Here is a 12,112-nt window from a genome sequence, read left to right on the forward strand (position 1 = left end):
TTTCACTTAGCATCACACTCTCCAGTTCCATCCACGTTGCTACAAAGGGCCATATTTCGTTCTTTCTCATTGCCACGTAGTACTCCATTGTGTATATAAACCACAATTTCTTTATCCATTCATCAGTTTATGGACATTTCAGCTCTTTCCATAATTTGGCTATTGTTGAGAGTGCTGCTATAAACATTGGGGTACAAGTGCCCCTATGCATCAATACTCCTGTATCCCTTGAGTAAATTCCTAGCAGTGCTATTGCTGGGTCATAGGGTAGGTCTATTTTTAATTTTTTGAGGAACCTCCACACTGTTTTCCAGAGTGGCTGCATCAGTTTGCATTCCCACCAACAGTGCAAGAGGGTTCCCGTTTCTCCACATCCTCTCCAGCATCTATAGTCTCCTGATTTGTTCATTTTGGCCACTCTGACTGGCGTGAGGTGATATCTGAGTGTGGTTTTGATAATGGACATCAGACAAGGAGGCCCAACGTGGCTAAAAATAAATGGCAGGAATGATGAGAAGGTATGTGATTTTAAGTCCATGAAGTCTGGAGGGAGGTGGGAAGGGAGAAACAAATAAGAAAAACATGGCAAGGCAGAGTTGGAAACATAACTATAATTACAAAACAAAACAAAACACCACCTTTTAATGACTAAGAAAGTATCAGCAGAGAAAAAAGTTAATCAAGAAACAAAAACAAGTAAGATAAGAGGAAATGAGGCCATAGACCAGAAGGAATGCTTATGGAAAAATCCTTCATAAATTTTCTACTTCTCAAGAAAAAGGCACCCACCATTCATAGAAGTTTAGAGCTGAAAGGATCCATGATGTCTATTAATCAATGACCTCGCACCCCAGATGAGGAGCCCATGTTAGAGCTTCAGTATTTGCCAAAGATGAAGGAGCCCCGTGGCAGAGCTGTAACTATACTCTAGATCCCCAGATGCCTAGTCTAGTGCTGAATTAGTACATCGCACATACGCCATGAGTTCAGGCTGAAATGAACGTGGGCATTCAACAATGCTCACTGGGAAACTGTCTGGAACACAACGTCAGAAAGCTCCCTGGCGGGTACAGGAAAGGAATGAGGAGACCCTCATGGAATTCTCGGATAGTAAATGTCTACAGTGGCCACACAGAAGAGTTGCCCATTGGCAACTGGTTGAGTTCGTCAACTCAGAAAATAATTTTCCTCAAATACTTTTCTCTAGCTGGGTTCAGTTTGAGGGGAAACCATTGGGGAAATTCCTCCTCTTTGGGGACTCATTAATTTTAAAGACCTTTTACAAAGGACACTAAATGATCTGACTAGATCAGACAAGACTGGACTCTGAGTGGCTGTACCAGAATTTATTTTCTATGGTTAAGGAAGAGACTAGCCTTCTAATTCCAAACTTGAATTAGGATTATTCGACAGGATCATCCTTCCAAAGGATATCTCTCTTACCCTACTTCACCTTGACCATAAATTTCTTTTTTTTTTTTTTTAAATTTTTTTTTTAACGTTTATTTATTTTTGAGACAGAGAGAGACAGAACATGAACGGGGGAGGGGCAGAGAGAGAGGGAGACACAGAATCAGAAGCAGGCTCCAGGCTCTGAGCCATCAGCCCAGAGCCCGACGCGGGGCTCGAACTCACGGACCGTGAGATCGTGACCTGAGCTGAAGTCGGACGACCATAAATTTCTAAGAGGTGTCTCTTCTCCTGAATATTAGCATGTAGAGGAAACTTCTCTGTTTTTATCTGGATATTATAGGTATCACATACCATCTACTTCTCCTCTCCAGGATATATTGCACAATGCAAAGTTCATGGATCCCCATTGCATTTTATCCTGTAAGAGTCAGTGAACTCTGAGAGAGAGCATCTCAGAAAAAAAAAAAAAGGAAAAGGGGAAAAAAAAGGTAACCTTCTCTTTAGTGAATTACCTTAGAAGGCTGATGGAATGAAGCAAATTTCAAAATGGTAAGAGAGCATCTCAAGAGACTTAATTCCTTTGATTGATTTGATTTAGATTTTATTTTTAAAAATAATAATAGAGACACAAATTCCTATAATGTTTACTATTGGGGAAAAATACTCATGTATATCAATATTAAATTGTGGAAAACCAATGAATTATCAGAGTGTGTGTTACTATCCACTTTCACAGATACAGAAAAGGAAACTCTGATAAATGATTGAATTGCTCAGTTTCATATACCTGATAAGTATAAAGCCAGAATGAAACATGTCTTTTGCCTTTTCTTTCACTATTTCCTCCTTGGGACCATCCTAAAGAGTATAGCATGAAACTCACTTTTTTTCCAGTAACGTTATTAAATCATAAGCAATTTAATGGTGTTATGTGAAAACCAAAGTATTCCATGGTGAAAATAGTTGGAAAATTTTCAGGTAAAATTAAGCTATTTGCTTTACAATAGGACCTCAGAGAACTTTATTGTACTACTATGCATCGTGAACCTTGAGGAAGAGTGTGAATGTTTTCAATGTCATCAAACTCATTCCTGAAGCATCGCCAACAGCTCATGTTCTAAGGAACACAGTTTCAAAACTGGTTCCTCAGAAGATGTTTAAATTTTCTTCTCAGATGCTTTGTTTTCTTATAAGGCTGAATTTGTCAATTAAGTAGTAATTTTCTTAGATCCCTCTACATAGCTGAGCCCAAGACTTGAGTTCAGAACAGACAATAAATGTTCGCGTGATTTATTTATGGGTAAGGTACCATGCATGACCTTAGAGTTGAGATGAAGAGGTTTTCTGGGAGTTCACAGAGGGAGCACCTACCTCTGGAGTTGGGGGAATATGAGAATCAGGGAAAGTTTTCTGGGGAAGAACTGAACTGAGCTCTGAAAAAGGAGTAGGATGTATCTAAGGGAAATAGTTTGGGGTGCAGGAGATGTATTAAAGAGTTCTCAAAGTATCTGGCAAAAGATGTGGCCTCCCTTACCTGTGTCCACAGTAGTAGTCTGAGTCTGGGCATGTTTTTTAGCAACACTACCAGAGTCATACCAAGTATCCTATTTTGCCTAGATGTTTGCAATCTCTAGGTAAGTTAAGCAGCCTTTGATATAGGTGAAAAGTGAGATATTGATATACATTGACTCTACTCTCTGCTAACTAATACATCCAATGTGGATTCTGGCCTCAGGTTTGCCCATAACCAGCCACATGCCTTTGGACAAGGTTTCATCTTGGTGGACCTCAGTTTTTGCATGTAGGATACGAGAGGATAGAACTGATGTCTCTTGAGTCCCCTTACAGTTCCCAGATATAAGGATTCAACTTTCTGGGTTTTTTTTTTTTAATGTTTATTTATTTTTGAGAGAGAGAAAGAGATTGTGTGAGCAGGGGAGGGACAGAGAGGGAGGGAGACACAGAATCCGAAGCAGGCTCCAGGTTCTGAACTCTCAGCACAGAGCCCGACGTGGGGTTCGAACTCACAAACCGTGAGTTCATGACCTGAGCCAAAGTCGGACGCTTAACTGACTGAACCAACCAGGTGCCCCTGCATATTTTCTAAAAGAGCACACGTTTGACCTATGGCAGGACCTGGCCGTGGTTTCATGGTTCCCTGACATTTTCAAAAGTGTTTCTGTGTTACATGCACACTGTTTATGCATTGCCAGGATGCAATACAGTACAAACTCCAATACTGCTTTGTTGGCTATTGAGGAATAATCATCACCTGAGTTTCCCAACATTCTCAAACTTACTGGCTCAACACGTACATCAGTGCTTCCCACTACTCATCCACTGAATCTATCTCACCCGAGCCCTGCTTTATGCCCTGTAGCAGACAAACAAACTAAATAACCACTGGATTGAAGAAGTCCCAGTCAAGGTGGGGCTGGAGGAATTGCAGGCTAACTGGGCTGTAGAAGGAGCCACCGGACATTGGCTCTTAAAGGAAGTTTAAAGGGCACGAGATTTAACCACAAAATAATCCGATTTAGTTCGAATCAAATCAATGGCCATAGGGATACACTGATGAACAAAAGAGACATTCTTGCCCTTAAATATCGCTTAAATGTAGCCCTGACTGAAATGTTTATCAGACGGGCACTACTAGAGTTGAGTGCTTTAAGCATGAACTTCCCAGGGAAGGAATACAAGTCGCTGGAAATCAAGTGAATTCACAGGTAGTGATGATAACAGGGTTGGGAGGTTCTTTGAGAACAGCAGAGTGAAACACCTTTGAAAATGAACCCTGAAGAGGAAAGCCCTATTTTGTAAACACAAACTCTGTTGCGTCTGGTTTTTCAATAGGCTATGTAGACCCACCTTGGATATGTGTGCGAGTTGCTCCTTGAAATCACCTTGTAGTGACTTGTCCTGGCAGACATCAGGTTCCAATACTACATGTCTTACTTTATCCCCAGATTATGTCTTGTACCAAATCTCGCATGTTCTCATGAGGTACAGTGCTGCACATTCAATGCCCATGTCTTAATCCGATAGAATCATTTTGAAATGTTTTCTTGAATCCAGATCTCTTATGTGGTTTTCACCACACATAATTATAATTATTTTACTGAAATCTCACTTCCACTTTGTTTTCCTCTTCCTGATTTTCTGTTACTATTATTATTCAAGGTTTATGAGAGCAACTGTACAACCTGGAAGGATTCGGCTGTAGAGGAAGCTCTTCCACTCTGGAAGAGACAAGAATGACGGGTAAATATCCAAAGGAAACTCACCACCGTGAGAAAAGAGAGGGGAGGGCAGTTGGACGCTTGTTATGCCCCAGACACATTATTTTTTGAAATATTTAATCTTCATAAATTCCCTATTAGGCACCAGATTCACTTCCTCCATCATACATTAGAGAACCAAGGCTTACCAAGTAACATAATTAATGTGAAAATTAAATTAGCAAATATAAGGGGACTAGATTTCAAAACCAGATCTCATTGACTACAAAAATCCATGTGACTGACACTCTACCAGCCCTCCTTCCCAACACCATGTTGAAACACCAATGCACAGAGGAAAAATTGTAATTTGCTATATGATTGCCAAATTGTGTATGTTCATTACAAAATTTGTAAAGACAGAGAAGCGTAAGTCATAAAGAAAATGATTCTCAATCCCACTCACCCATCAATATCTATTATTAACATTTTTTTAAATGTTCTTTCAATTTATGAGCAGATATAATTGTTTTTTAAATGGAATCATGATGTAATGCCTTTTTATAATCTGCTTCTTCATGAGCCTTCTAGATCTTATTAAACATTTTTCTGCAACATCGCTTTTTTTTCAGGGATAGAATTTAGTGATTCATCACTTACATATAACGCCCAGTGCTCATCCCAACAAATGCCCTCCTTAATGCCCATACCCATTTAACCCATCCCCCTACCAACCTCCCCTGCAGCAGCCCTCGGTTTGTTCTCTGTATTTAAGAGTCTCTTATGGTTTGTCTCCCTCTCTGTTTTTATATTATTTTTGATTCCCTTCCTTTATGTTCATGTGTTTTGTATCTTAATTCTCACATATGAGTGAAATCATATATTGCAAATGGCAAGATTTCATTGTTTTTTATTGCTGAGTAATATTCCATTTTATATATATATATATATATATATATATATATATATATATATATATATACCTCATCTTCTTTATCCATTTATCCGTTGATGGACATTTGGGCTCTTTCCATACTTTGGCTCTTGTCAATAGTCTGCAATATCATTTTTAAATGATTACATGTTCTCTCATATGGATTAACCATTTTCTTATTACTGATATTTTGGTTGACACAGTTTTTCACCGTTATATTGAAAACTGTAATAATTTTATGCACAGACTCATAAATAGTCTATAAGAATAAATTTTTAAAAAGAATATCACTGAAGCAAAATGTATGCATTTACTCAAGTCTCCTATTACGTATCTCCAGATTATACTTCAGAAATTTTTCTAGCGCTTTCTACTTCCACTAACAATGGTCAGGGATGTGTCTCTCCTTGAAACTTTAACAACAGCAGGGATTATCTTTTTTTCCACTACTGTCAGTTTATAAGCAGAAAATAGTATCTGATCTTGTTTCATTGTATATTTATTTGAGTATTAATGACATTGGATTTGCATATATTTGTTTGCGTTTGCATATTTCTTTTTTGAATTGCCTGTTCAGATCCTCTATTTGTTTTTCTATTGATGGGTTTATTTTTGGTGAATTATATAAAACTTCACCTTCTATTTAGTTTGCTTATTTTATTTTTGACCCACAGATCTTTTAAATTTTTATTCTGCCAAAATATCAATCTTTTTATGTGTGCAGCACATTTGCTTGCAAATCATCTGTACTCTTTGGACTGAAAAACGTTCATCTTCACTATCTTGTAGTTTTCTTCCTCTTTTTAAAATATTTGAATCTTAAGTCCATCAGAAATAAATGTTGATACATAATGTGTTAGGGAGTTCTTTTTTTTAAATGATTAGCCCATTGTCCTGAGTCCATATCAGGAAACTGTTGGTCCTCTCGAATTGATTTGAAATAGTGACAATAGTTCGTATCCATTGAATGTATACTCTGTGCCTGGACTGTTCTAAGTACTTTTATAAAATAATTCCTTTGACAAAGTCTGACAACAACCTACGAAGTAGATACATGTATTTTCAGATCCATTTTACAGATAATAAAACTGATGCACATAATAGACAGAAGCAATATAACACAGTGATTAAGACAAGAGACTCTGGAGCCAACTTACGTTTAAATTCCCATTCTGGCACGTGCTAGCTGTGGTGACAGCCTTGGGCAAGTTACTTAACCTCTCTGGGCCCCAGTTTTCTCATCCATACAACAGGTACAAGAGCCCCTTTTTAGAGGACCGTTGTGAAATAAGCCAAGGAATGTAAACTACATAAATCAATGCCTGACCAAATGAATGCTATCGAACGGTCAGCTACTGTTAATGATTCTTTCTGTTCTAACGTGCTGGATCTCTGGTGCTCTACGAACGCCATTTTGATTTATGACATAACATAGGATCTATTTTATAACATATGATCATTTGTGATATATTTTAACGTCTTGTGATGCAAATTCTGTTCTGTGATGGCACTCATTTTTTTTTTTAACTCTCTTGTCTTTCCACCTGTTTATTCTTCTAGGGATTTTGGTAGGAATTTCATAGAAATTACACATTCCTTCAGAGCCAGTTAACACTAAAATATTGGGTTTTCCATCCAGCCATGTAACAATTTTCTTCAAATAGTTCCTACGTGTTACTCCTTAGGTTTATTCCCTGGTGTCTTATTTATTATTCACTCATTCCTTTTGGTGGTTGTTTGAGGGAAGGGCACTTTCTTTTTCAAATTTTTTAAGTTTATTAATTTATTTTTGAGAGAGAGAGAAGGAGAGAGAGGGAGCAGGGGAGGAGCAGAGAGAGAGAGAGAGAGAGAGTGAGAGAGAGAGAATTCCAAGCAGGCTCTGTTTTGTCAGCACAGAGCCCGACACAGGGCTCAAACTCATGAAACATGAGATCGTGACCTGAGCTGAAACCAAGAGTCCAATGCTTAACCGACTGAGCCATCCAGGCGCCCTGGGAAAGGCACTTTCTAACTAACATTGATTAAAAAACAAAACAAACAAACAAAACCCAGAGAGCCCTAAGATCCAAAGCATGAAGTACGTACTTACCATAATCATTTACTTTAACTTAAAATATTCAAAGGGGAACTTATTCATCAACCTTTGGATCTAAAGCCGAGGGCTTTGAGTTTGTATCACCTGAAATCAAAGCCTTGATTCTCAGGATATGTTAATTCCAGTTTTAGCTTTTGTAATGATGGAGTGAACATTTAGACCCACGGCAGATATGAATATGAACTTACTGAAAATTGTATCATTTCACTCCCAGTCTTTCATTGTTCTGGCACACACCTTATCCCACAAAAATTTTTAGCAACCTGTAATTATCAGGTGTTTCTTAAGCAGTCAATTGTTAATTTTCATAATTTATAGCCACGTAACATCAGGTTTTGTCATACGTAATAAAATCACATAATTACAAAATGACTAGCCAGTGGACTATCGGGTTGGTCCTAATTTTTCGATTGGTTCTGGTGTGTTTTCAGTTCGTGAAATCCTCTATCTCCTTTTTTCTGTCCCCTTGCATTGGCTCAGTCACAAAATGTCATGCTAAACCAAAGCAATGCCAGCCTTTCTAGGTCTCTGTGTGTAGACTGGGTGGATGTGCCTATAATGTAAATATGAGACTCTGTCTTTAATGGAACATCAACTTCATTTAAACTTGTTTGCAGAAATTAAACATTTACTTTTCTTATTTAAGCCATTTCATCTTATATGCTTGTTCACATTTTCCTTTGTTTCAGCCCTTTGTTCTCTGCACTATATGTACTCTTTTAATCGGGTCATTTGGGATGGATATGTTGTGACTTATTCTACATATGATCATTATAGAAATATACGTTTGAATAGGTATTTCTGTGATTAGTCACATCCAAATGAAATATCTTTTGAATCCTTCCTTATACAGATTGAGGATATTATTTCATTGTTATTTTATTTCTCCCATCACTCCCTATCAGTTTCCCAATGAATATAATTCATGGTTTTAAATGTGAGGAATTATGGGGACACCTAGGTGGCTCAGTCGGTTAAGCGTCCAACTTCGACTCAGCTCATGATCTCGCGGTGAGTTCGAGCCCCACGTCGGGCTCTGTGCTGACAGCTTGGAGCCTGAAGCTTGCTTTGCGTTGTGTCTCCCTCTCTCTCTGCCCCTTCCCTGCTTGCACTCTCTCTCTTTCTCAAAAATAAATAAACATAAAATTTGTTTAATGTGAGGAACGATTTTAATGTTTGCATTTTATATTATGTATGTTTTCAAGCACTATTCAGGGAATGTTTTTTCTTTGAATAATATTTGTATTAGCCATTTAGTGTTAAATATATATATTTACTATTTGATTTTTCAAATCGAGTTTTTCCATTACAACTTCCCCAGTCCTGGATTATGTATCCTGATTAATCACCCAGCAGCACAGAGTCTTTGTTGAGAAATTATTTCAATGGTATTTAGAACGACATACTTCCTAAGCCCTTGTAAATCTGAGAGAGTCTGTCTGTTGCTTTTGAACATAAATCACTAAAGCCTGGGTACAGAATTCTTTGACACCAGTTGGTTTTTCTTAAACCTGTAGATATGACTTTATTGTCTCTTGGGTTTTTATATTAAAAATAAAGTTGTAGTAGCCGAAGGTGCTTAATTTATATGTACTTTTCCCTTCCTAGATGCTTTTAACGTTCTTTTCTTACTCGCCTGCGTGTTCTAATGTCTATTTCAATTCTGCTATTGCATCTTTAGTTTCCTTATTGCCTTTTCTTATCTCTATCAGTTGTACCTTCATTTTTCCTTACTCCCTACAGTCCCCTTCTAGGTGAATCTGTCCTAGCCCTAAAGTTTAGGTTCATGCCTGGAAATTTAGAAAAAATATTTAAACGAGAGGAAATACATAAAAAGTGTATCTCAGAAAGGACTGGAATAAAAGGTGTTTGCCCAGTTTTATCTGAGCCAAAATAATTGGATGAAAAGTGAACTCAAGAATAAATTACAGTACAGCCGTAAAATGGAATACGCTAAAACAACAGAAATGATAACAAATGTTACATGGGACAGCAGAAATAACTTTGCAGACACAATGTTGAAGCCCGTCACAAGACAGTACACACTTTATCATCACACGTAGGAATTGAAACGTAAACTGATCTGCAGTGACCAAAGTTGAAAGGGCGGTTTACCTTCGTAAGGTAGAAAGTCAGGAGACAGGAGAGATGGGTGTAAGTTTCTGGAATTGTTCAATTTGTCCATCTTGATAGTGGCTATACTAGTGTATTTACAGTGCAAAAAATTCAAGCCCTACACTTAGGATTTGTGAATGCCTCTGGATGTTACATTTCACTAAGAATGTTTACCAAAAAAACCACATCCGTTTGTCTAGTTGAGAAAACACCTACAACCGCACAACTGTTCGATGAAATGCAAGCAAAGATTTAGCCCTTGTCAAATTAGATGTAAAATACCAGTGTAAAAAAAAAAAAAAAAAAAAAAAAAAGACATTTCACCAAAGAATATCTATAAGTCTTTGGCACAAGGAACTCTACAGATTACTATCTATCCCATTTTTGAAGATTCCTTGGGAAAACATATACCGTAGCCTCTAGTGTGAATTCCTCCCAAGCACTGAAATTGGAAACTGGATACTAAATGCCAAATCAGAAATCAAATTTAAAATGCCTGCTTTTCTTCCCGCAATAAAACAACTCAGTGAAGGAAGATCCGGCCCTTTCTGTCGCTCTCTTGCAGGGGACATGTTCGCCAGGAGCCCCGTCCTCAACCAATCCGGCCCCACCGAGTTCGTGTTCCGCGCCTTCACCACCGTCCCCGAATTGCAGGCCCTCCTCTTCCTCCTCTTCCTCCTGCTCTACTCGATGATCCTTTGTGGCAACGCGGCCATCGTCTGGGCGGTGCGCACACACAGCTCGCTGCACACCCCCATGTACTTCTTCCTGTGCAACCTGTCTTTCCTGGAAATCTGCTACACCTCTGTTGTGGTGCCTCTGATGCTTGCCAACCTTTGGGGCGCCCGGAAACCCATTCCGCTGGCTGGCTGTGGGGCCCAAATGTTCTTTTTCGTCGCCCTTGGCAGCGCTGACTGCTTCCTCTTGGCAATCATGGCATACGATCGCTACGTGGCCATCTGCCACCCGCTGCGCTACACCCTCATCATGACCCAGAAGCTGTGCGTCCGGATGGTGCTGTGCGCCCTGGGCCTGGCCCTCCTCCTCTCCCTGCAGCTCGCCTGCTTGATCTTCACCTTGCCCTTCTGCGGGCACCGCCGGGAAATCAACCACTTCCTGTGCGACGTGCCTCCCGTCCTGCGGCTGGCCTGCGCCGACATCCGCGTGCACCAGGCCGTGCTCTACGTGGTGGGCATCCTCGTGCTGACCGTCCCCTTCCTGCTTATCTGTGTGTCCTATGTGTTCATCGCCTCCGCCATCCTGCGCATCCGCTCCGCCGAGGGCCGCCGCCGGGCCTTCTCCACCTGCTCGTCGCACCTCACCGTGGTCCTGCTGCAGTATGGCTGTTGCAGCCTGGTCTACCTGCGTCCCCGCTCCAGCACCTCAGAGGACGAGGACCGCCAAATCGCCTTGGTCTACACCTTCGTCACCCCCTTACTCAACCCGCTGATTTACACCCTTAGGAACAAGGATGTCAAAGGTGCCCTGAGGAATGCCATCGCCAGTAAAGCAGCCTCGGACACCCGTTGAGGCTTAAGGGGCCTGGGGGTGGGTGTCTGTCAGTGGCCGTGATAATGGACTCTGAACAACGAATATGGAATTCTCATACTTACCCCCCCCACACTTTGCAGTTGACGTTTCTTTTTGCCATGTTGGCCCCATGTCCACAGTCTGTACTCATTTTCTTGAAGTGCTTGAATAAGATGAAAAATGTGGACAAAAACCTCAATGCAGGAGCGCTAGTCTGCGGGCCCTACTTTAAAGGTTCAGAGCTCAGTCGGGGCAATTGCTTCGTCAGGACCTCCCCCCCCCCCGCCCCCCCACCATGCATGCTGGGACTAAAGCATCACAGACGCCCTGCCTCCTGAGAAGGCGATGATACTGAGGTATCCTGTGAACGACGCCTTCAGTTAGATGTGTTCCTACAGACATAGATCTTACTAAGAGAAATACACTGTATTGTTGTTTTAGATACGAACGTGTGGCAAACAGAAGCTTATCTAATGCATCAATTTCCTTCCTTCCATACATCCCAATGGGTTGCCTTCATCGTCCTTCATTGTGCCAGGAAGCGGGCAGGAATTGGCATCCATTGAATGAGCAGGACGCCAGCGCTGCGGGTACAAGCCCTCCGTGCCCTTGTTGGCTTTCCTGCAGCTTTACTCTCCTTCCTCACCTCTTCCGGTGCCTTCTTAACGGCTACTGGTGGAAGACCCGCTCAGCAGGTGGCGCCACTGGTCCTCCCACCGCGGCACGTCCTGCAGCCCCATGGTGGTTCCATCCTCCTGCACCTGCTCCCTGACCACAGGCAAACCCTGTAGAATTCGCTCCTCGGTG

At 40.7% G+C, this 12,112-nt stretch overlaps 1 protein-coding gene across 1 annotated transcript; it reads left to right on the top strand.

Moving 5' to 3' along the window:
• Positions 1 to 10,311: 10,311 nt before the first annotated feature.
• LOC109246944 (olfactory receptor 10Q1) lies at positions 10,312 to 11,305 on the top strand. Its single transcript, XM_019415311.2, has one exon. It carries the CDS (start codon positions 10,346 to 10,348, stop codon positions 11,303 to 11,305), a length of 960 nt encoding a protein of 319 aa, XP_019270856.2. The 5' UTR covers positions 10,312 to 10,345.
• Positions 11,306 to 12,112: the final 807 nt, after the last annotated feature.

The sequence above is a fragment of the Panthera pardus genome, unplaced genomic scaffold (genome assembly GCF_024362965.1).
Source record: "Panthera pardus isolate Hobbes unplaced genomic scaffold, ASM2436296v1 HiC_scaffold_12, whole genome shotgun sequence".
Lineage (NCBI taxonomy): Eukaryota > Metazoa > Chordata > Mammalia > Carnivora > Felidae > Panthera > Panthera pardus.

Bases quoted from the DNA above. Each gene is read 5' to 3' on its own strand.
- LOC109246944 (XM_019415311.2), top strand. From the start codon at position 10,346: ATGTTCGCCAGGAGCCCCGTCCTCAACCAATCCGGCCCCACCGAGTTC.